We start from the raw sequence: 23,224 nt of genomic DNA, 5'->3' as shown, positions 1-23,224 counted from the left end.
TAGAAAAAGAATTCTAGGTATTCATAAAAATAAAATCAAACCTTGTCCTGCAATAAGTGGAAGCTGAATCAGCAGGAACCTTTGAAGACCAGACCTTCAGAAATGTCTGCTTTCATTTTTTAAACCATGACTTGTCCCTGGGCACAGAATGCCCATTTTCTTAGAAGCTGCTGCATACCTTTTCCAATGACTCAAATGACTTTTTCTTCTCTGTTGCATAAAGATCTCTCTCTTCTTCCCCTTTTGCAATTCGGTATTCTTCCTGCTTCCTGAAGGAAGTAATGAAAAACTAATTCTACGTCTATTTTGACAATGCTGAAAGTTAAATGATCCATCCTCTTTAAAGGATCTACCTAAAAAAACCTAACACCTAATTCCATTACATTATTAATTTCAGATGTTATTACACAAACACCTATAACATATGTCCTCTCATTTCCAGATAAAGAAGATGGATATTAAGAAAGTCTTCCTTGCAAATATCAGAATATAATAAACTTTTTCAACCCCATTTTTAATCCACATTTTTCCCTTTATAATCATTCTACCTCCCAACACCAGGAAAGCTTTTTAAAAACTTCAGAGATGTGGCAGCACATATGACTGTACCATTAGAAGAAATATTTAGCTATCGATATTAATTCTCCTTTTCACAGATGCATACTGATAGTACTTTTGAAAGCAGCTAACTGTTTTAGCATTTCAAGTGCTCAGTGCTGCTTCTTGTCATAACACATTACGCCCCCCCCCCCGCCCCGAGTCCCACAAAAGCACAATCTCTCCGAACTTTTTCATGTAAATTAATTTAACCTATATCCCTTGATTTTGGAAGAAGCAAGAATCTAGGTAATCTAACTGTCCTTTAAGATGACTTATAATATTGAAATATGGGAGAATTATTCTCTACTAAACTAGAGAAATTTCCATTTATTTTTGTTGAATGGACTTTACAATTAAAAGTTCTTAAGCACAGCTGATCATAACACTAAACTATTTCAATTTGTACCACATACCTATTTTAGCTTAGGTCTAATAGCACTAGATTTAGAAAAAACATGATGTGTTCTCTCTAGCCATATCTGCAGCCTAGTCAGCTGCCTACAGACCTGAGTAAGCTTGGTGGTATTTCTGGTACAACAACTCTTCGTCTCCAGGCCTGAAGGTCTCGCTCAGTAGCCATCTGACTTCGTGGAGCATTCTGATGCATCTGACGCACACCTTCAACTTGCCCACTACGTCGTAGACCAATGTTGGGAGGAGACTGGATGTCGAAACTTGGTCTTCTAAAAGCTAAAATATACAAACAAAAACATTTTTTCCAGACTACACAGAATTGGAACCTTGTTTCTTCTTACTACAAGATTAAAAAATTATCACTTTACATATTTTTATCTCCATGATCGTAAGTATATGACTAGTTATCACCTTCAGGAAATTATCTGTCTTGTAGAAAATACCTTGAGATTACAGATATACTTTTAAAATGGTTATTTCTACTACTATTTTAATACAGTGAAAGGAAGTATAATGTGACAGAGGTGGTGTTCTGATCTGCTTCAGGCAGCTCTGAGGCTAGTAAGGTTCTAAAAAGCACTTTTCCTGGAGCTGAGCTTACATAATTAAAACTACAAGGACACAGATCAGAAGAGCGTCTGGTTTAAATCTGTGAAGAAGGCAGAGGGGAACCCAGTTTGAGTAATGCTAAAATACTTATTTTGCAAACTTTAGAGGAGAATAAATGTAGCTCCTATAAATGTTATTTGAGTACTCTACAAATATTATTAAATGTGTAGCACTCTACAAGAAATACAATTAATGCTCCTTAAAAAGAAAAGCGAAAGGCTTTGTTTTGTAAGTTAATCACAGGAGTGATATCAGCAAGTACTAACCTCTTCTAGGTGTTCCTTCCCCATTTTGTGGACCACCTGAAGCAGATTCTTGATCAGTTCCATTTCTTTGATCTTGTTGTAGTTGTAATTGCCTAATCATGCCATCAAGAATGCTGGGCTCCAAGCCTTGCTCATCCTGATCAACTGTCTGTTGGCCTATAACTTGTTCAACCACTTCTCCATCACCTTGCCAATGTAATATAAATAAAATGAATGGGTTCAGTTAACTAACTGACTATAGCAAATGATTTAATCTCATTGTTCACATCACAGTGAGACATGTTCTACAGCTAAGCACAATGAAAACCATTCTTGAAATTATTCCAATTGCTTATTCCGAATAAGACATTTATGAAGTCTGCAACTCAAACACACTTTGTGCACGTCAGTGCCCACAGAAATGAAAAGAATTAAGACATCTATTTCAACAACCTTTTTTTTTTTGTTTTTTTAAAATTGTATTCACTGTGGGACCTTTCAGCATCTTTAGTGAACATAAACAGACAACAGCATGTGAGAAAACGAAGGTATTTTTACATCACTTATGTTGTATCTACTCTGTTCCCATTCAGAATTACTACAGTAACTCTAACTTCTGGATGTAGGTCTTTAGTGATACTTTTCTTACTTGTTGCTACATATCCAAGTTGAGGAATCAAATGTTCATCTGCACAATTCTCTCTTCCTGGCACCAATCTTTGATATTTTGTTGGATGAGGGTTTCCATCCACATCTACTAAGAAGGGAGGGGGCATGAGATGAGGAGCCTGTTGAGTCTGCTCATCTAGGACGTAATTGTTAGAGTCTCGAATAAGTGGCCGATAGTCAGTGTGGAAGAACATCTGATCAGGAATCTGGAAAGAAATGAAGTTTTTATGTTATCAAATTGAAAAAAAGAATATGCTAAAGAACAGAGAAGAACAAATGACACTAAAATATTTAAGATCTCCTTAAAGGTAAAAGAAGGGGCAAGTTCCCAGTAAGAAGAGTTATGCATAGCTACAATTAACCTATATGGGTGTTGCAGTACTCTCATTTTTGATAGTGTTTTTGCAGGCAACAAAATGCTTTCACAAAACAATAAACTGACGTAACTTAAAGCAGAAGCACTGCTTTACACTTAAAATTAAAAATATTTTACATCTATTCTATTTGTTTCCTACACAATTAAGAAAAAAGTTTCCTTGGTTTCCCTGCAAGGAAATCGTTGTCTGAAGTTCAACATAAGCTCTCAAAGTCAAGTTCGTTCTTAATCATGCAATGTCCACCAGAAATTTTTTTCTGCAACTGAAACAGTCTGTTAAATCCATGCAGCTGAAGGAAAACGGTTACACAAGTACTAGATGACAGTCAGAATCTTTGCTCCTAGCAATGATGAGCAAGATGAAGAGAGTAAGTTTCAGTTTCAGCTAGGAATGTAAAGCAAGAAAAAAATAATTCTTTAAAATGACAAACATGGAATTGCCATTGCAACTTCAAAAAAATTGAGGAGGAAGTGAAGAAAAGCATCGGCCAGAACTACACTTTTCAGAGCTATTTTGAAAAAACAGAAGCTCACGTATTTATCAAAACAAAAAGGAAACAGGCAGAAAGATTAAAAAAAGCAAAATATTTATCCATGCGCATTTTTCTAACATTTCAAAATCCACAGTGTTGGATGAATATTTACTTTTGCTTATTTTAATCAAACTACTACAGTGAATTTGTGTTCGAATAAGGAAAGGCCTGAAGAACTGCAAGTTCTAATAATTGAAATAAACCAGCAAATTATTCTTAACATACAAACACTCTACTTTTTTGTTAATTAGGTAGTAGTGCAATAAACTTTGTGATACATTCCTATCTTTAAACACTGAGTTATTTTCAGAAATTAGAAAGAAAAGTAATTTTGAGGTTGAACAATTAACATGCAAATTAGCTGGCTGGAAGATGAAAATGTATTCCAGAAAAGTTCTTGGGAGTAGCCCCCAAGGGAATGTTAAGATACTGGTTGCTTCTGCTGTGCCAGGACCATACATACAAGAGAACTCACAGACATCAAGGAACACGTTATATTTAGATCCCATACCCATACAAATCTCTTTTTTACATATGAAGTTTTAGAGGAATGATTGTAACTAACCTAATTTCAGTTAGAAGCGTGAATAAACAGTTCTAATAAAAAGCTGAACTTACCTTTTCATAAGACCTGCTGCAACCGAAACCAAATATCAATAGATGCCCATGAGAATCTGTACATGCAAAATGCTGTCCATCTGGTGAAAACTTACAGTCAAAAACAGCACCGTGTCCTTGGCCTTCAATCTAGATTGAAGGAAAGAAACGCAAGACTATTTGACCAATTTTTTTTTGAGCAAACGGTAATGCAGCATCAAAAATTAATTACTTTATCAAAAGCAGTCATGTGCCTCAAATACCCCCGTTAAAGTAGAAATAATCTCATTACTTCAGTTTCTTTCTTTTCCCCTTGACATGTGAATTCAAGTCCTCAATCACAGAGTTTTAAAATCACAGAATCATTAAGGTTGGAAAAGACCTGTAAGATTAAGTCCAACCATCAACCCAATGTTGAACCACCATGCCCACTAAACCATGTCCCGAAGTGCCATGTCCACATGTTCCTTGAACGCCTCTAGTGATGGTGACTCCACCACCTCCCTGGACAGCCTGTTCCAATGCTTCACCACTCTCTCATTAAAGATGCACTCAATTTTAAAAGATGCACTAAAGGATATGGAAACTTACTGTGCCAATCCTCTAATGCTTATGATAATATTATTATCATTTTCAAGACCATTGAGAACACAAATATTTGTCCCTAAGACTCTGGAAATGATGATCTAAAAAAGGACCTTTCAGTCTTTTAGATGGCACCTCATCTCAGTTAAGGAAAACTGTTACTATGAATGAGGTGCAAGAAGATCTTTAGTAACAAAGAGTGGAAAAGCCCTGGTGTCAACTACTCACAACACCTCACAGACCAAGAAGTCCTGATCAACAGATGAAGTCTGAAGAGCTCAGACACTGACTATGATGAAAGCGAAGTCCTGCTCTGCCCCTCCCCATACCTCACATTCCTCACACCCAACTGCAAATTCTCACCACTCATCTTCCTTGTCTCAGAAGCTTATCAAGACCTCCCTGACCAAACTGAACTCGGAAGCCCTACAGGGAAGTAGGAGTAGAAGGACGCAGGGAATGCTTTTGCAGATCAGTGAACTGACTCAGCTTAGTAAAAGGTCCAGTGAGAGGCACCTGACTCAAGGTGGAGAATGGAAGTGGACAGCTGGGAGCAGACAAGGGAGGCAATCCCGGCCCTCCTTTTCTGCCACATTAAACAGTTAAAACTGGCTCCTGGTCACTTTGCACCTACAGCTACAATAACCAAGAAATTCAAAGGTAAAAGCTCTAGAGAAAAAACAAACTCATAAATTTTGCTGATTTGGGGTTTTTTTGGTGGATTTTAGTTGTTTGGGTTTTGGTGGGTTTTTTTCCAACAGGTGCAGCGGGTGTGCGTGTTGGTGACGATTCCTTAAACTAGTATGTGAACACACTGCTGTGTTTTGAGAAAAAAATGGAATTTAAAAAAGGGCTTACCATGTTAAAATAATGCTTTGTTTTTGTGCCTTTGGTAATGTCCCATATAAAGATGTTGCCATCATGACCTGCAGACAGCATTATCCTGGAATCAAAAGGATGGGTCTCCAAGACAAATACTTCATCCGCATGCCCCTAGAATTCAAAATTGCACATCATGTGCAAACAAGAGGACATAAATCCACATCGATAGGGTATTTACAGTAGAGCCTAAAGCACTGTACCATCCTCTCCTCAGACTTTTGGAAAATTAGACCCCTACAAGCTGCCTCCAAAAATATACGGACTTTTACAAATTCCACTGTGTACCTATCTGGACTGCTACCTGTGACACAGAAGTAGGGCAAAACCCCAGGCAGTCAGAAAGACTTTATCATTCTAGATTTAATTATTTTCTAGATTCAGGCAAGAACTCTAGAAATATGGAGCTTTTGCCAAAGAACAGTGAACTATTCAATGGGCAAGCATGTTACTTCACAAAAACTTTTATTTATTCCACAGGAGAGGCAAGTTCAACACAGCAGCTAGGAAAAGGATTGTTCAAATGCAGGCGGAAGCAGCTAGTTTTAGTTAAAAAGATCCCAGAAACACTACACTTGCTTTATCATTTATATAGTTTTCAAGACAAATAAAATCTAATTATGAACTCAGCATGCACATGTCATAACAATTCTAGGAAGACCACCTACTTCAAAAAGCAAGTAAAATTACATACCACCAAGTCATGAAGCAATTGCCCTGTACAGGAATTCCAAACTTTGAGCAGATGATTATTCACAGCCGTAACAACATAGTTATCATTTTGGTTCCACGCTATCATGGTTACTTTAGGCTTCATAAATTTGTCTTCTTCTGAACACGTGTCACTATTTTAAAGAAATCAACAGGCATGAGATATTTTAATTAGCCCATTTCAATCTCAAAATACAGAAAAATAACCTGTTTTCCCATATTAATAATCAGACAAGGGAAGGTAAGTTAAGAATCAAATTTGTTTTGAGACTTTTGTTCATAAACTTCATTCTTTTTTCGAGCAATCAACTATAAAGCAAACCTGGATTTCTAGCATACTTATTTCACAGGATAGGATACCCTCTTTCCCATTTGAGATGCAAGGCAAAAAGGCTTTCCTTTTTCATGGAGTCTGTTCTCTTCTACAATTAGAGTCCTAGCATAATTCCTTTAAAAACTTGGACTTTTTACAGTCAAGAGCTTTCCAAGTAACTCTGTTTCAGAAACTAACCTCTACGTTAACTAAGCATTTTTTTCTGATTCCCAACATATATATATTAAAGATATTTTGTATAAACCTCTATTTCCTTGTTTCTCTCCCCAAAATACATTTACAGGATACTGTAACACTCCCTCTCAGCATCTTAGTCAACTGAAAGAACAAGCTTTCTTTGAAACATACCTTCACACAGTATTATCTATATTCCACATCAGCTAGCAGCCTCTCTTACAAATACTCTCTCCCAATTATACACAACTACAATTGTACATATTAACCCAGAAAGATGCCACAGTCAAATCTCAAATATTGATCCCGCCTCCTTTCTCAGTAAAACCACTTTTTTTTTTCATGGCTGCATCACAAGAAGAGCTTGCAATCACCCTCCAATCAACTTGTACACCCAAGGTTTGTTTTTTGTGTTTGTTCCCCACCGCATTTAATCACCTACAAATTCATTTCTGCTTAGTGTCTATAAAAGTGGAGTGAGCATTCCGTACTATTGTAAATCATCCACCCTTCAGGTTTGTCCAGTGCCATGTAATATCCTGATCTTCATCTGTAATGACACTATTCAAACCATGTGCAACCAGCGTGTTTCATCAATACACTTTTTAAAAGTACAAAAGAATCAATGAAAATAGTCAGCAAGATCAGTCCTCGATGAAACCCACCTATTACCTGTCATGACCTCTCCTGGAAAGAGGTTATCATCTACCTTATTTTTACTAATCTAAAAATGTTTCTCCTGTGACACGTCAGGCACCTGACTGAAATCCAGATAGAGACAATCTATGGCACTTTCTGTTAACTTTTCTCCTTAACAAAGGAAATGTAATTAATTTGGCACAGTGTACATTTGAATATATAATAGTTTATATATTTATGTATTTATATATATAAATATTTATGCATTTATTCAAGAACAGACTAAAATTTAGCAACTTATTATACCACCAAAACACTTATTTCACCCCGCCAAAAGACCACACCACTTGATCATAGTATTGCTAAGGCTTGCTCTAGTTTGACTGTAAGTAAGTGTACTTGATGAGTTTTTCAAACTTTCTGACTTTACACAACAGATTAAAAAAAAAAAAAAAAAAGACGACACTTCACCTACCCTGGTAATCGATCGGACATATCCAACAAAATACTCCTCCATTCTGCTTGCTCAAAACGCCAGATTCGAGCTGTTCCATCTCTACTGCCACTTATGAACCTTGAGGAAGTTTTAAAAGATAGTTGATTCATCTTCAAAAGAATTTGCTTTAAAGTATATTCAGAGTTACACACAACCACAATTTAAAACACTACAATAAAAGACTGATAGAAGTGGAATCTTCAATTTGTGTACAAGAGAATTCTTTACAGTCCTGTCCATTAACTTTCTTTCCAGAAGCCCAGGAAAGAGAGTTTTTCTGAATTGAAAATCTGCATAAAGTTGTTAAAACACGTAGAACAGAGAAGCAAGTTCCAAACTTAAACTCAGTTCACAACTGCATCCTCAACTCCTTCTCAATTACAATACTTTAACGAAGTATTTTAAGTAATCCATTCTGAAAATGTAGAATATCAGATACTGAAGTAGAGGCAACAGATCAGCACAGCAAAACCTGAGATGTTCCCACCCACAGCTGTGCATAAAAGAGAAGACCACCAGTGGTTTAAGACACCAAGGTGTAAACTACAACAGTTCAGGCTTCCAATTCATGAACTGCTGAACTATCAATGCAGCAGAACGGACATTCATGAAGAGAGGAACTGAAATATTGTAAAACATGCAAAGATAATCTCCCTAGTCCATGTAATCACGACCCTGAGAAAGACAGCTGACATACCTCCCACAGAAAATGTTTGCGTGCTAGGCATATCATGACTGTGCTCTAATTCACTATGATTCATTTTAATAATAATTATAAATCTTAAACATCTTCCATAGAAAGTGTCACCAAGCAAAAAAGCAGAAATTTTGCCTTTTTTTTTTTTTTTAGTACTGCCTTGAAAAGTAATCCGTGCAGGCAACATGGATGGACCAGTGCAACATGATGGCCCCAAAGACAAGTATAATTGCAGAAAAACACATTTAAAAGGAAGACAACTATAACTTCCAAACTAAATGTAGATTATTAGCGTTCTTAGTCACAGTTATCTGGCTTTCAAGAAGAGAAAAAACCCAATAAAAATAAAGCTGCAACTTATGGTTGCAGATGTAAGTCTACCCTGCAGGCTAAAATCCACATCTTCATTAGCGATAGGCCAATCAGAGATCAATTTTGACTCCATTCTATACTGGAAGTATGGGTGAAGTTTTACAAATTAATTTACACAATGCTTCCCCCCCAAAATCAGCTGTAAAATTCTGTTAAATCCATTTCCTTAAAAAAATAATAGTAGGCTAAAAAAAAAGAAAATTATTAAAACTTATTTTAGACCATTTGCATTGAATTTTCCCGTTTCCTATTTTGATCCAATACTTCCTGAAAGGAAAAGAGGGGGAAGAGGAGGTTTATGAAGCCACAAATACAGTGGGTATATTAAAAAGTGGTAAATCCAGGTAATAAAAAGCCAGCCCATCCAAAGACATTGTCTAACAAAGATTAACAGAAAGCTGAGACAGACAGCTGAAACTTAACTATGCTCTCCTGGATTAGTCCAAATTTCCCCTCTGAGCTTTAAATAAGTAGAATTTTCTTATTGGAAACCTCCAGGTGAGAACAATAATACATTCTTAATTCCAAAATAATGTACTGTTTGTTCACATTTGAGCATCTTTCAACATACCTATCACCACTGTTAGAAAACTGAATGCTGTCGACTTTGTCCTGTAAGAAAAAGTAGTTTGTTAGAAATTATACTTTTAAACAGGAAATACAGTTTTGACAAATCTGAGCTTAGTAAAATCTGAAACAATGAAAAAAACTGCATATTGTATAATTTCTAACAGTTTTAACTGCAAGGTGAACCAAGCCCAACAAATACTTACCAGAATTCACCAACTTTTAATGCATTTAAAATGCAAGTTTTAAAAAAATGCCCCAATTAAATATGAAGGATTGACAGATGAAATAACTGTCCATTAATAACTTGGCAGCCAATTAACTCATATTTGAACATATAGTTCCAATATCCTAAGCCACCTACAATCAAGAGGAATCTGTTGTTCCTACTCCTACTTACACAGTCCTTAAAGAAATACACAGTTAGTTATTCCTTTTTATCACAATAAAAACTACAGGAAAAGTAGATAGCACACTCAGATCAGTTTATCTTCAGACCTGAGAGTCTTCTCTACATACAAAATACATATTGATCAAGCCTTTTCACTATAACATAAATGGTTGAAGTCAGACTCAGCATTATCGAAAACATATTAAGGCAAACAAAATGAAGGAGGTAAGTATTTTAAGAGCTACCCTTGAAAAAGCTTTAAGGGTTCAACTAAATCTAAATTCTCTATAGTAAAACTACAGATTCTTTGTGCATCAAGTGCTGAAAAAAAGTGACTCAGCCTTCAGCGCATGAACATAAGCCAAGTTTCCCTTAGATTCCTTAGAAGACAGAGTCTGCTAGACTAAGGTACACAAATAAAAAATGAGAGTATTTTACCTAAGAAGTTCTTTTCCTAACAGGTATCAATTATATCAAGAAAGTAAGTAAAGACAGGCAGCACACAGTACATAAAGAACATGGAGAAACAATGCTAAACCAGCAAGCTGACTTACTGCTCAGGAAGTATAAAGTAGCTTGCACAGCCACTGAAGACATGAATAAAGGTCAAGATGAACATAAGTGAAGTTCTAGAAACTCAATCCCATTTAAAGATTTAACACAAAAGATGTCAAATGATAAATAACCTGAGTAATGAAATCCACATTCTCAGCCTATCTACTTCCTGTATACAGCATATACTATGTGGGTGGCCAGGCTCACTTGCATCAAAGGGAAGCAACTGAGCAAACCACACGCTTTAAAATCAGAGAAATGTACAACATCCAGTTGAAAAGACAGAAATCTAAATATCATCTTGATACATCCCAGCCTTTAAAATGGTCAGGTCACATTGAGATGACTGGCTGAAATTTTGCCTAAGTTCTAAAAATACTCAATAGAAGAACATCGCTACAAACCCACGAACAACATTAACTTGCAACCTCAATACTGCCTGAAGTGACTGACTACTAGATTTAACAATCTTACTTACAGCATGACTTTCCAATTCAGCTATTTTCTCAGGTGTTTCAGAGCCAAAAAAATACATCCTGATGACATGATCAGTGCTGCCAGTTGCTAAAAACATACCACCTGTAAAAATCAAGCAATAATTAAACTATTGTATAAGAAATTAAAACAGATCACCAATATTTCTCAGACGCCTAGTTTAAAAAAAACATAATCTGAAGAGGGTCACATTTTTTATGCTCTTCCACTGACATACAGATGTGGAAGGAAATCCCCCTCTTGCCCCAGAAAGTGCCCTCAGCCATAGTAAAAATAGTCATACTCGGTGTTACGAAGAATTTAAAATACGTAACTAGGGGAATGCTGCAACATCTAACACTACTAATTGTGCACAGAAGCCTTAGATTATGGGGAATATGGCTAGTCATCATTAGAATTATCTAGATGACTCTCTCACTGTAGCACGTCTCATTTGTGGCACGTGAATTGCTTCAAAACTGGGTAAAAGGGTAAGTAAAGCAGTATAAGTATACCAGTATTTAGCTGTGGTGGCAGCAATACTAAGATCTGCCTCTCGGCACCTGTAAGTGCTGTCAAAAAAAAAACCCCAAACAAACAAAACCTCAAAAAACCCCAAACACAAACATAACCCAGGGCTATATCCTGACAACGTTAACAAGCTCCACTTTGATTTGTATTTTATTTCTGAAATTCCCAAGTTTCCTCTAACATTCATGCTGTCTGGTACCACTAAGCCTTCCCACAAGTCACCCACATGATTAGAATGAAAGAAGACAACAAGCCAGGCATGAAGCACATTTACAGATACATTTGTGGATTCTTAAGAGGGGATCTTTATGACTATCGCTGCATACAACCGATACACAATCAGGAGTTCCTACTATCATCAGTAACCACTTCCACTGCTGTTGACTGTGGTATCTTAGAGAACTAATTTTGCAAATCCCTGACATTATACTAAGGGATTAAACAAAAATAAAAATCCAGTAAAGATGGACAAAAAGTAAACAAGCATCAGGTGACTTTTACTTCTGTAAAATCACCAATGGCAAAAGGAAAATAGTATCACTCAGTTCAACAGTCTTTCACTGTTAGCTAAGACAAGTCACATTATTTAATTATGTCATAGGCTAACAATATATACAATTACTTACTACACAGCTGCTGGTTTTCTACATTTTAAAGCTGTCACAACCAGAGCATTATAACAACTACTTCAGAGGAAAGATGAGAAATTACAGTGCTAAACTCAATCTGTACATGACTTACCTATGCTGAATGAAGAACAAAGCATCTGAACACCTGGTCTAGGTTTCTCTGTGAATTTCACTGGCCGATTGCTTAAAAAGAAAACATGCTTGAAACGGGACATGCCACACAAACTTGGCTTTTATCAACATTTCAAAACATAAAGGTGTGTTTCTTCAAACATCTACATAACAGTTACTTCTTAAATACATACAGTAACATCTGTAAATCTTGTGCAGGAGGATGAGCAATAAGGTTTACTTTGCAAAATTACTGTACAAACATCACAAATTATATTTGAATCCCACAAAGCTTATGACTTTTTCTGCAAGATGCTATTACCTAGCAAGGATAACATGACATGCCAAAGAATGTTTATTCTTTCTCATCCTTTGGTAAGTATGATTTACACCCTCCATAACATATCCACGAAGTACTGAACTCTTGCACTCACATTACAAACCACCAACGGTGCATGAAATAAGGCCTACCAAACACCATTACTGCAGAATGCTGTGCAAAATCATAAGATTTTACAGCAGCAAACAAAAATTTTGCAACACTGTGCACATGGTGATTTAGAAGACTAGTTTCCTGTTCTGCAAGTCATGTACACACTCCGCCAGTTGACATGGCCATAATCTCACAGAAAGTAACTACTAAGAACTACATTAAGGAGAAATCCAGCAAACTGTGCCACTTACAAGCATTATAGATTTCTACTCATTGTTCTACTGCTTTTCTATTTATCAAAGGAAATGTTGAGACCTTCAGCAGAAGAATATTTCTCATGTTTGTATGATACACAGCAGAGATTCAAATCCTAAGAATGCTGCTTTGAGACCTACCAATGCTTAAACCAATTTAAGTCCATGCTTAAACTAATTTAAACAATGTTTACATCTCATACAGTCCTCTAAATTAATTTTAGAAGGAGAATAATTAAGGATCCAGTTTAAACACTCTCCTCCTATAACTTATAGCCCTAAAATATTCTTCAGATGAAGATAGCCTTTGATAGTTTTTGCTGCAATTCTACTACCTTAAGATTACAAGTCTGAATTAAAAAGGAAAATAATCTTCTGCTTTCTAAAGTATTGATTTAAAAAAAAAAATAGCTGCTCTAATGTAAAATAGATTTTTTATACCAACTACTGTTATATCGCATAATACTAGATACAGACTGATCATCCCAGATCCCTTCTTTCCGGTAATAATCTTTTTTTTTTTTTTTTTTTAAACACAAAATTGTTTTAATTTTTTTACAGAACATTTAAAAACTATCCTGAACATACTCCGCATGCAAGTTCTATAACAGACATCCTAGAACTACAGGACTGTTGAAAATTCAACACAAACAGAAAGCTTTGTTATATTGTTCCAACCTATTTATGTGTGCAGCAATTCTAGTTGTCCTACATTTGTACTTTTAGTGTAGTAAGAAATTAATATATTACCTGACTAATCTTCCAGGACAATGGAATAACAAATTTGTAAAGGATATAGTTAGTGATGGTGCTTTAAAATAATTACGTAATAGATTATTTCCACACATTTTTATTATCACGAAAGATCATTTTTTTTTAGCTAGCTAAATGCACTCAACTTATTTTAATCAAGCATAGTATGGTATAGAGTTAATCAACAACCCATTTACATACTTGAATTTCATGGAATCTGTATCCCACTGCCAAAAGCAAACAGTTCCATCTGCACCAGTAGAGACCATGTATCGCATGGAGCCTTTCACCATTGGACTAAACTAAAGAAAAGAAAGTAAAATCAGACACATACAAGAAGAGATATTTAAAAACTGTTTACGAACTTCTAAAAACATTAATGTAAAACCTTGATTTACTTTGGATTTTTCCACTAAAACTGCTAAAGCAGTTGTTGTTAACTGTCATTTTTAATGTTTTCAAAATAACATCTCCTACACTTTAAAGTAAGTTTGTGATCCATGTTTCAATTATCACATTGTATAAAACCAATTCATTCACTGCTTTGTTTTTGAAGTCTTAACTAACCACAATCATTCACTAGAAATTTTGTCATTGAATGAAGTAATGAGCAGGGCAGACTGGAAAAAAAAAATATGGAAGCACGTTTCGCTAGACAGGCTTACTTTTAAAATTCTATAATTAAGCAGAGCATCAGTTATGAGATAGTGTGAGTATGCATAACCCAGCATCGCATAGGAATTTATAAGAAGTCCTCACATATACTTAAGACGTGGATTTATTGCTATGCACAGAGCTACCCTTCAGAAAACTTCACAGAACACAAGTTACACAAGTTGATTAAATTGTTCCTCATTTACTGCTACTACTCTTGGAAATGGCCATATAAACTGTACATATTGCAATTAGAGTATCATTAAGAATGCTTAAACAAAATAATCCACCACACTACAACAAAAGAAACATTACAAATACATGCTTTGCCATCAAAAAACAAAGAAACAAAAACAATGCAATGAATGCCAGAAAAACTCTGCAAATATGAAGATTACTTTTGGAAGTGGCATTTTTGAGAAAACTGCAAAATTATTTTTTGTACCAAACTTCACAAGCTGGCAGGTAGCCACTCTTCACCCCTCAACATAAGCCTGTTTGTCTCAGTGGAAAACACAGCTCGTTATCCAGAATTGCTACTAGCTTATCTGTTAAACAAGGAATTACAAAGACCAAAACAAGACTGAATCCAAAAGACTACCAATAGCACATGAAGTATCACAACGCCTTCAAACTTAAATACACAACATACTAGACTGAACATCTTTGCACTCTTGAAATAGCTTACACTTCTGAGATTAAAACAAATAGCCGTATCACAGAAGTTGTGAGAATCACATACAGGATCAGAAGACTCACCCACATAAACCAGCATATCACATGTCCAGTAACAGACCAGAGGAGGACACAATATTTCCCAGAAATTCTCTTTGGTTCCAACAGCTCAAATATTACAGGTAGTAATCTCTTAAGTGAAGAAGAATTCCTGTCATTATCTTCAGTTAAATACTCAGGAATTTCAGGGAGGCAAGGAACTTCTTTTTTTCTTTTCTTTTTTTTTTTTTAAAGTAGGTTTCTCCCGTGGTTTTGAATAATGTTTGACACCCATATTTAGATGTTCAGATTTTAATATTCCCATACGCAGTCACACAGGAATAATTTCAGTCATGTGAAAACCACAGTGACAGGCACAGTGAAAGTTATCTGCCATTCATGTGCCAGCCTTCATGGGAAACAACATCAGTTCCTTGCACTTGGACATGAACAAGTAAGACATACACCTGGCAAGTTACTTCTCAACATAGGAACAGGCACCACAAAGTACTTTTCTCCACAAACAGAAAATGAGGTACTCGTCTTCCTTTTCAAGAAGTTATAACACAAAGATAGAAGGCTCTACTGGTGTACAGCATTCATGTAATTATGTTTCTCATTTTCCATAAGCAACTAAGGAAACTGCTTATTTCTTACCAATATGACAGCTAGCTAATCTTAGGGCATCCCATCAATCTAAATCCTACTACTAAAGCAGACTCTAACTTTTCAAATCAGGTGCAAAGGCATCTTTTTTTTGCCCACATTATTTCTTGTTTTCTACTATTTGATTAAAATACCTTCAAACTTTCCATACCACGCTGTCAAATGAAACTTATCTTTGAGTTTCGTGGACTGGCTGCTTCTTACAATCCATCTACATTATTTGTGCTTCAATATGAAGAAACACTTAAAAAAACCATACCTGTAATGAGGTAATGGACCCTGTGTGTCCATGGAGGACTGCAACTGGTGCACAAGTTCTGAGACACCACACTCTGATCATTTTATCACAGCTTCCAGCTGCAATCATAGTGTTTTCATAATTCACAGCCATATCGGAAATCTCTGCTGAATGTCCTCGTAATGTGGCAAATAACCTGCCATTATGAGTTGACCAAATCTTTACCAAACAGTCATCTGAGCCCTAGAAAGAAATATTTATTATGCTCAGCAAGGATTTTCAAAGACATTCAGGATAGAAGTTTTAGGTTTCCTTTAAAGAACCTATGGTTTTTCCGCAGCTTGGTAAATTACACTTCTACTTAAAACTATGCAGCTGAAAGAAATAAAGTCATACGACCAACATTAAAAAACCCAAAATGTTCACTTATGGTTCACGATTACACTGCAGTCACCACAGATCTGTACCATATAATGCAAAAAGTCTGGAGTAAGTTTGAGTGGATTCCTTACAGTAATGGCAAGGGCCAATGAAAGTACTGTTCTGTAAAAGCAATCTCCTCTCTGCCACTTCATAAAGAATATGAAACATGCTTAACATCAAACTACATCACTGAATAAAGCTCCTACATCAATGTCAACACCTGACCAGATATTAAGTACAACAATTTCTTACATGCTTCTGATCCTTAATTACATCAAACTGTTCTACTTAAGCACGGCGATGGAGCTAATCAGCTACATTTTAACACTACTGATTATCCCTCTCCAGAAGTTTCAGCATAACATTCACTTCAAAGTTCTTTTCCTTGCATCCATCTAGAACCATATTCAGATTTGGATCTATTTTATCAACTCACAGTAAATATTCGATGTCCAGTCCTATCGAATGCAACACAATATACAGAAGAAAGATGGCCAAGAATCCGTCTGTGCATCTTGACATGCTGATACATACTTCCTGGAAATGAAGTACTGAACTTTGCATATCCAGTTAATTGTTTTGCTCGATGTACTTCCACTAGAACACAAAGAAATCACAGAATGAATGTACTGATGTTTAAAACAGGTCTATTCTAAAACATGATTTTATTTAACTTTCATTAATATATTACTTAAGAACTTAAAAGAAGTGACTTTCAGATTTCATAAAGTCAGGGTTTTTTGTATTTGCAATTTTTTCTATGTATAAAACCAAGACAGTATTTTAAACTTGTTCCAATCAAAACTTCAGTCTCTAAATAAGAAGTGCTAAATGTTATCTTTATTTTCCCATGCCTTTCTATACCTTAAATCTTACACGAGTCCTTCTATCCAAAGGAGAGGATTTGTATTTTCTGTAGGTTTACCTATTTAATACAGGGGCTTTATAAAAAGAAAAAGATGTCATCTAGAGGCTACTGTCTCACTAGTGCTGTGAGCAGATCTTTGTACCCAATACATTACTGCAGTGAAGTCATACGAAGTTCTCCAGATAAGCTTCCAGATCCAGTTCTGAGGTGCAATTTCCAGCGTCACAGGAAGGCCAGCATCAAGATACACTTTGTATGCTCACAGCAGCAGTGATGAGCGTTGAAAAGAGCTTACCAAGATTTGGTGGTGTGCCATAGTTCACAGGAATTTCAGGAGGCCTTCCTCTATGAAGTGCAGCAAATGCAGAGCCCTTCCAAACAGTGTTCCTGCAATCTTTAAAACCAATTGGTTGAAGCTCGTCATAAGTACAACTTAAAAATGCCAAGAGAGCTGCAGTTCCAAAACATGGTAAAGAACGTATCTATAGGTGGTCTCAAACACAGTATTGAAACAACTAAAAAAACAGGAACACCAAATGCTCCAAAAGTTTCCACGAACAGCGTAGCGTCAGAGAAGAGAAAAATCCTTTTAATATAGTAACAGGAGGACAACACCCCAACACAACCAACCACCAAACTTTAAAATTACTCCTAAATGGTGATGCCCTGCAGTTCACGTAAAACAAACCTAACTTGTCAACTGAATTTTTCCTACTTGTTCTCAGTGCAAAGCATTTAAGATTTTTAACATTTTCATGAATATTTATTCATAAATATTATAAATATTTAATGAATACTTATTAGTATGAAATTATTTAACTAGATGATCTCAAGAGGTCCCTTCCAACCTGACAATTCTGCGATTCTTAAAAAAAAATTCCCACACTGACAGTTATTTTGAGACAGTCACGCTGAAATAATTGCAATCCTGATTTTTAGGATAGAACAGTCACTGTCATTCAGCGTGCATGCTTTAAAACAGTTAGGACAGATAACTGAAAACACAATAGCATCTCATAAACCAGTCCCACATTGTAGCATCTAGCTATCCAACAGAACTTCATACAAACAGATGAACACCCCCGTCCCAGAAACATTCAAAGAGGTAAGTCCAAAGAATAAAACCTACTCTATCAAATAAAGTATGTGTTTATGCATTGCGAACCATTCCCTTTAAGTTATGGGCAAGTACTTTCTTTGTGTGTGCGTACAGAATTCACAAGAACTAATTTTTATGCCATGTGCATTAACCAAGAAAACTTTCAGAAAACTGGTGTTACTGCCTCACATTGCACTGAACAGAGTACAATGGCTACTGCATTCAAAACGAACACAGGCCAATATAGTACTGGGAGTGTCGGGAGATGTATTAGAGAAGCAGCACCTGTGTCCTGATGATTCATTATATCGCAGCAACACTGAAAACTGGCCATGTTCAGCAACCTCAGCACTCAGAGTAACAATAATTCTTGTGATGCAACCTAAAACCTTGTCTTCACAACAATCAATATATAGTTATACCATTAATACACAGATTGCTGGTGTTTTGGTTGATTAAACACAGTACAGAAGAAGTGGGGACCAATTTTGGTGAAAGCTCACCACTTTTAAGTATTCCAAAAGTCTTCACCATATACTTATGAAAATGTATCATATCCATTTCAAATAATAAACAAACCATACCTTTTGCTGTACGTAACAATGACTGTCTCCCTGCCCCAAGTAAGGAATTCACTCTCGAAATGCTGGGTGGTATCTCCTTATCCAGAATAGGGCCAATACGCTTGCAAATTTGTAACAAATGGTCTGGAGCCACATGTTTATTGGACAGCACCTGACAGAAATTTAAGTTTTAGAAATATATATGGTACATCCAGCACAGATGAATCTAAAAGCATCAGTATTCACAGGTATATAAAACATTTTTTAAATATTTTTAAGTTCAACTTAGAAAACAAAATCAATTGTGTTAAACTCTGTTCTAGTAAATTCAGAATGGGAGAGCTATAGTAAAAACAACCGCAGTAAAATTACTTACTGCACATCAGTATTTTACTACTGAAAGCCTGCAATATTCACATGTATGGCACCCATTTGTGCAGCACCCTACAATGACTGTCTTTGCCCAATTCACTCAGTTATTTTTATTAAAAATAAAAAACAAAATTCAAACCCTCATAACTCAAGATCATGGAGAATTTTGTTGTAATCAAGCACAAAAATTTATGCAACTAGTACTTCAGTTGCACAGTACCTGTTCAGTAAACTGCAAACTAATAGGTTTGAGTACAATCTCTCCGGAAATAGCTTCCTTGAAGAACCAGTACTACATAGCCTAAGACTGCCCTACTTCCTTAAACCAAAAGGATCAAAACAGTCATCTGTCCATTCAGGAAGGATCCCATACTACCTACACCTAACAATCTAAAAAAATACACCCCCACACACACTCAGATGTCTCAGTCAAGAATAGATGTGCGTGGTTTTTGATTATTTTTTTCCCCCTATTCTTTCTGGGAGTTGAATGAAAAAAAAAATCCTTATCTAACTATAAAGTCAATCACAATAACACAGAAGTTAAATATGCAAAGTAGAGTTTATACAGACTCGAGTAAACCAAACCATCAGAATCATAAACTCCTGGGGAGGTCTGAATCAGCAGGCACAGAGCCCCACGCTTACTCTACTCTCTGATCTGGCCACGTAAAAACCAGTTAGATCCAGAAGCCACACTGCTACTTCAGCAGCCAGACTATTCACAGCCAATACACCCAGGAGAGGCAGAGGGCCACACCAACATAGGTATGTGGCCTCTTGCCCATGTAGCTCAGAACACAGGCAGAACTGGCTCATGCGTTTGATGCTATTCCCTTAGCCTACTGACTGAACGTAGATGAGGAAAGTCCTGACAAGGCTGATCTCATCATCAGAACAGGGGGAATAAAAATACCACATGCTCTCATGTAAGATCTGTTCAACAAAAAGTTGCCTAAATGCACACCGAGTATTGAGAGTGTACGATTTAAGCCACAACTTAATACTTGTTTTAATCTAAGAATACAAGTGATGTATAAAGCTTGTGGGGGTATAGGTTGTATTCCTGGGGGGGTGGGAAGCTGGTAATATCAGTGAAATAGTTAACATCACCACACAGCCAAATATCTCCAAGCAAATCAGCTCATCAGATGCTTAAGGTTGATTATGAGAAATATATTTGGTAGTCCAAAGATTACAAAAAGCACTTTTTCTTCATTTCTTTATAAATTTTGCCTCTTGAATTGGTATAGAGCAGTACCAGCCACGACATTCAGGACAGAAAGCTCAGCATACTTTATGCCAAGCATTATAAACCATTTTGTTTGCATGCCATTAGCAGGAAGTATATAGTCCAAATGCACTCCCTGATAGAAGCATGCATACAAAACGTTGTAATTCATTTCCTTTTTAAGTAGTTTTACTCAGATTTTGGAAGGAACAGTTATTTTAAAGTCTTGCTCCAATTTCATGATGAACAAAGAGGAAAAGAAATAACTGCACCACATGATTGCATTTGTCTGTGGTCTCTGCAAATTCAGAGTGAGATCAGTGGGACAACAAGAGGTTCCCAAAGCCCCTCAAAAGCAGAAACCAAAACCTTCAGAAGATTAATTTGGATGTTCTGAAATACTACTACCCTGTGTAGAGATTTCGTTTCGTGTAGGAAAAAGAGGTAGAAGCACTACATATTAAAGAATTAATCTGACAACTGTATATGCATAATAAACACAGTTAAAAAAACCGTACTGAAGTCAGAAGAATCCACACATGATATCTCCCAACACCACCACTTTTTGCCAGAAGAACTGGGGTCAAAAAAACCCCACAACCCCCAAACAATCCTTTTTAAACTTAATACTACTTTCATGTTTGCTCAATTCAAGTCAGAGCTTGAAGTATTCCTCTTTAGCAAGACTAGGTTTTCTTAGTGACTTAAAGCATTAATTTAAAACCTCGTTTGCTCAACTGACCACACTGACAAGTAGAAGAAATGGAATCCAGTTTATCATTTTAAGCAGCACTTAAATAATTAAGAAAATGTTTTAAACAAAGTTTCATTCCTTCTCTATGCCAGTATGATTCCGAGATCTTCAAGCGTTACAGAAGAGGGACAAGGGGATTTAACTATAACAACACACAAACTGATGAGTAAGGTCAGTCAATTAACCTGGAATGCCCAAATCTCATGGGGGAAAAAAGCGAGAACAAGTATTTCTTTAAAGAAAACAAGATCAACTACAATAAAGCAGGATAAAACCACACTGGGCAGGCACCACCAGGCCATCACTTCACAAGATTCAACTTCCAAATATACTTTGCCATTTAAGAAGCAGTAAAATAAACCACCAAAAGACAGCTTTCCATTCTGAAATGGATGTAAGTTAAAACATTTAGAGCAAACAATATCAGCCGTAGAAGGCATAAAGTACATGCTATTGAGAGATCACTTGTATCTTTCTAATAGTTATGACCAGTGAGTAGCCAGAGATAAAGAGCATACTCATAAGCACCAGAACTGCCAACCCTTGATTTCTGAACAGCGATTTCATTTCCTAATCTGTTGAAGGGGACTGACGAAGGAAGCCAACCCAAAAATAAATACTGTCAAATCAAAATGCGCTTAACAAACTTGCTCATGAAACTCTGAAATGAAACCTTACTTCAGATTGGTTCTTCCCTACATGTAGGCAGTGGCATGTACTAATGCACAACGCCAAGCTCCACCTCTGCTATGTAAACAATATCCTCAATTTAAAACACCACTTGTGTTTTTGTTAGTCTAATGTAGTAAAGAAATTAAAGGCCCTTTCCAAAATAACTCCAATGTCTTAACAGAGCCAGAATGAAACTGGAAGGTAAAGCTTTGGGCCTACTTTTAAAGCCAAACGGTCTAACATCAATGTTATCATCCTAATTAAAAGTTTTTTAAAAAAAAAAAGAAGTCTCACCAATTCTTCGTAACTCCTATAATGCTCATTTCCTTGCCAATCCAACCTTTTAGGAAGCAACTAAATGGAGGGGGGGGGGAAAAAAGAGAATTCAGTGGTTAACGGGGAAGGAGGGATAGATCACATCCAAAACAACGTGTGTTGAGGGGAAAAAGTTGAGGCAGTAAAGTGGAAGAAACTTGAATGACTTGAAAAGTAAAGGAAACTTGTTACTAGAGCAAGAGAGATGATTTCATCAGAGCCCAGACAGACCTGGTGCTGCTCCAGCTCCTGCACCAGCACCTGCAGAGAAAAGGGAAAAAATACCGAGTTAGGGATGAGCGAGCCTCTGGCTTCCCAAGCGGCTGCTGCCGCAAAAGGACTCGGGGGGTGGGGGGGGGGAAGAGGGAATGGGGGGACCGGCTGTTCACACCTCCCCTTCCATCCTCTGCGCGGCAGCGAATGGCGAAGGGAGCTGAGCCTGTGCGCCCAGGTGAGTGTGCGGCGCCCCCGTACTCACCTTCAGCGCTCTCCTACAGGGCCCGGTGGTCAGGAACCGAGCTATGAGGAAGTAGAGCTCTGCAAGAGACACGGGGAGAGACGGGGGATGAGGCCGGGGCTGGCTGGGGCGGGGGGGGAGCCCCCGGGGCGACTGCAATTCATAATCACGGTCAGGAAGATGGCGGCAGGGAGCGGCGGCGGCAGCGGCAGTAGCTCTCGCCCTGGCCCGCGGCCGCTCGCGCCCCGGCGGTTTTACCTGATTCAATGAGCGGCAGGGACACGCCGCCGCCGCCGCCGGAGCTGGAAGAGGCCGGGGGCTCAGCCATGGCGGCCCCGGCCCGGCGGCTGCCGCTCGCTCGCTCGGCACAATCGCTGCTGGCGGCGGCCGTCGCTGCCCGGGCAGGGATTAGGGCTCAGGCAGCGCCTGGCGCGGGCAGGGCCCGGCTCGGCATAGCCCTGTCAGCGCCGCCCCTCCCCCACCGCCAACCGCCAGCCAACCGCCCCCCCTCCCCTTCCCTCCCCTCTCCTCCGCGCGCGGGAGCGAGCCGCCCCCGCCCCCCGCCGGACG

The 23,224-nt window shown here is 37.4% G+C and overlaps 1 protein-coding gene across 1 annotated transcript in view; it reads right to left on the bottom strand.

Annotated features, from left to right (window-relative positions):
* BRWD1 (bromodomain and WD repeat domain containing 1) overlaps nt 1–22,982 on the bottom strand; it is a 60,523-nt gene extending 37,541 nt beyond the window's left edge. The window contains exons 1-20 of the mRNA XM_059825957.1: nt 22,913–22,982; nt 22,676–22,734; nt 22,429–22,458; nt 22,177–22,236; nt 18,875–19,025; nt 17,487–17,585; nt 16,760–16,920; nt 15,922–16,143; nt 13,830–13,930; nt 12,190–12,260; nt 10,922–11,022; nt 9,502–9,542; nt 7,841–7,939; nt 6,202–6,352; nt 5,487–5,621; nt 4,065–4,193; nt 2,518–2,743; nt 1,890–2,075; nt 1,107–1,290; nt 179–269 (exon numbers count right to left, since the gene is read on the bottom strand). Coding sequence (XP_059681940.1) covers nt 179–269; nt 1,107–1,290; nt 1,890–2,075; nt 2,518–2,743; nt 4,065–4,193; nt 5,487–5,621; nt 6,202–6,352; nt 7,841–7,939; nt 9,502–9,542; nt 10,922–11,022; nt 12,190–12,260; nt 13,830–13,930; nt 15,922–16,143; nt 16,760–16,920; nt 17,487–17,585; nt 18,875–19,025; nt 22,177–22,236; nt 22,429–22,458; nt 22,676–22,734; nt 22,913–22,982 — 2,367 coding nt within the window. The remainder of the gene's footprint in view (nt 1–178; nt 270–1,106; nt 1,291–1,889; nt 2,076–2,517; nt 2,744–4,064; nt 4,194–5,486; nt 5,622–6,201; nt 6,353–7,840; nt 7,940–9,501; nt 9,543–10,921; nt 11,023–12,189; nt 12,261–13,829; nt 13,931–15,921; nt 16,144–16,759; nt 16,921–17,486; nt 17,586–18,874; nt 19,026–22,176; nt 22,237–22,428; nt 22,459–22,675; nt 22,735–22,912) is intronic.
* Between the last annotated feature and the right edge of the window lie 242 nt (nt 22,983–23,224).

The sequence above is a fragment of the Gavia stellata genome, chromosome 1 (assembly GCF_030936135.1).
Source record: "Gavia stellata isolate bGavSte3 chromosome 1, bGavSte3.hap2, whole genome shotgun sequence".
Taxonomy (NCBI): Eukaryota; Metazoa; Chordata; class Aves; order Gaviiformes; family Gaviidae; genus Gavia; species Gavia stellata.
The sequence above is the reverse complement of the archived record's forward strand: the minus strand, read 5'-3'. Positions and strand labels throughout refer to the sequence as shown.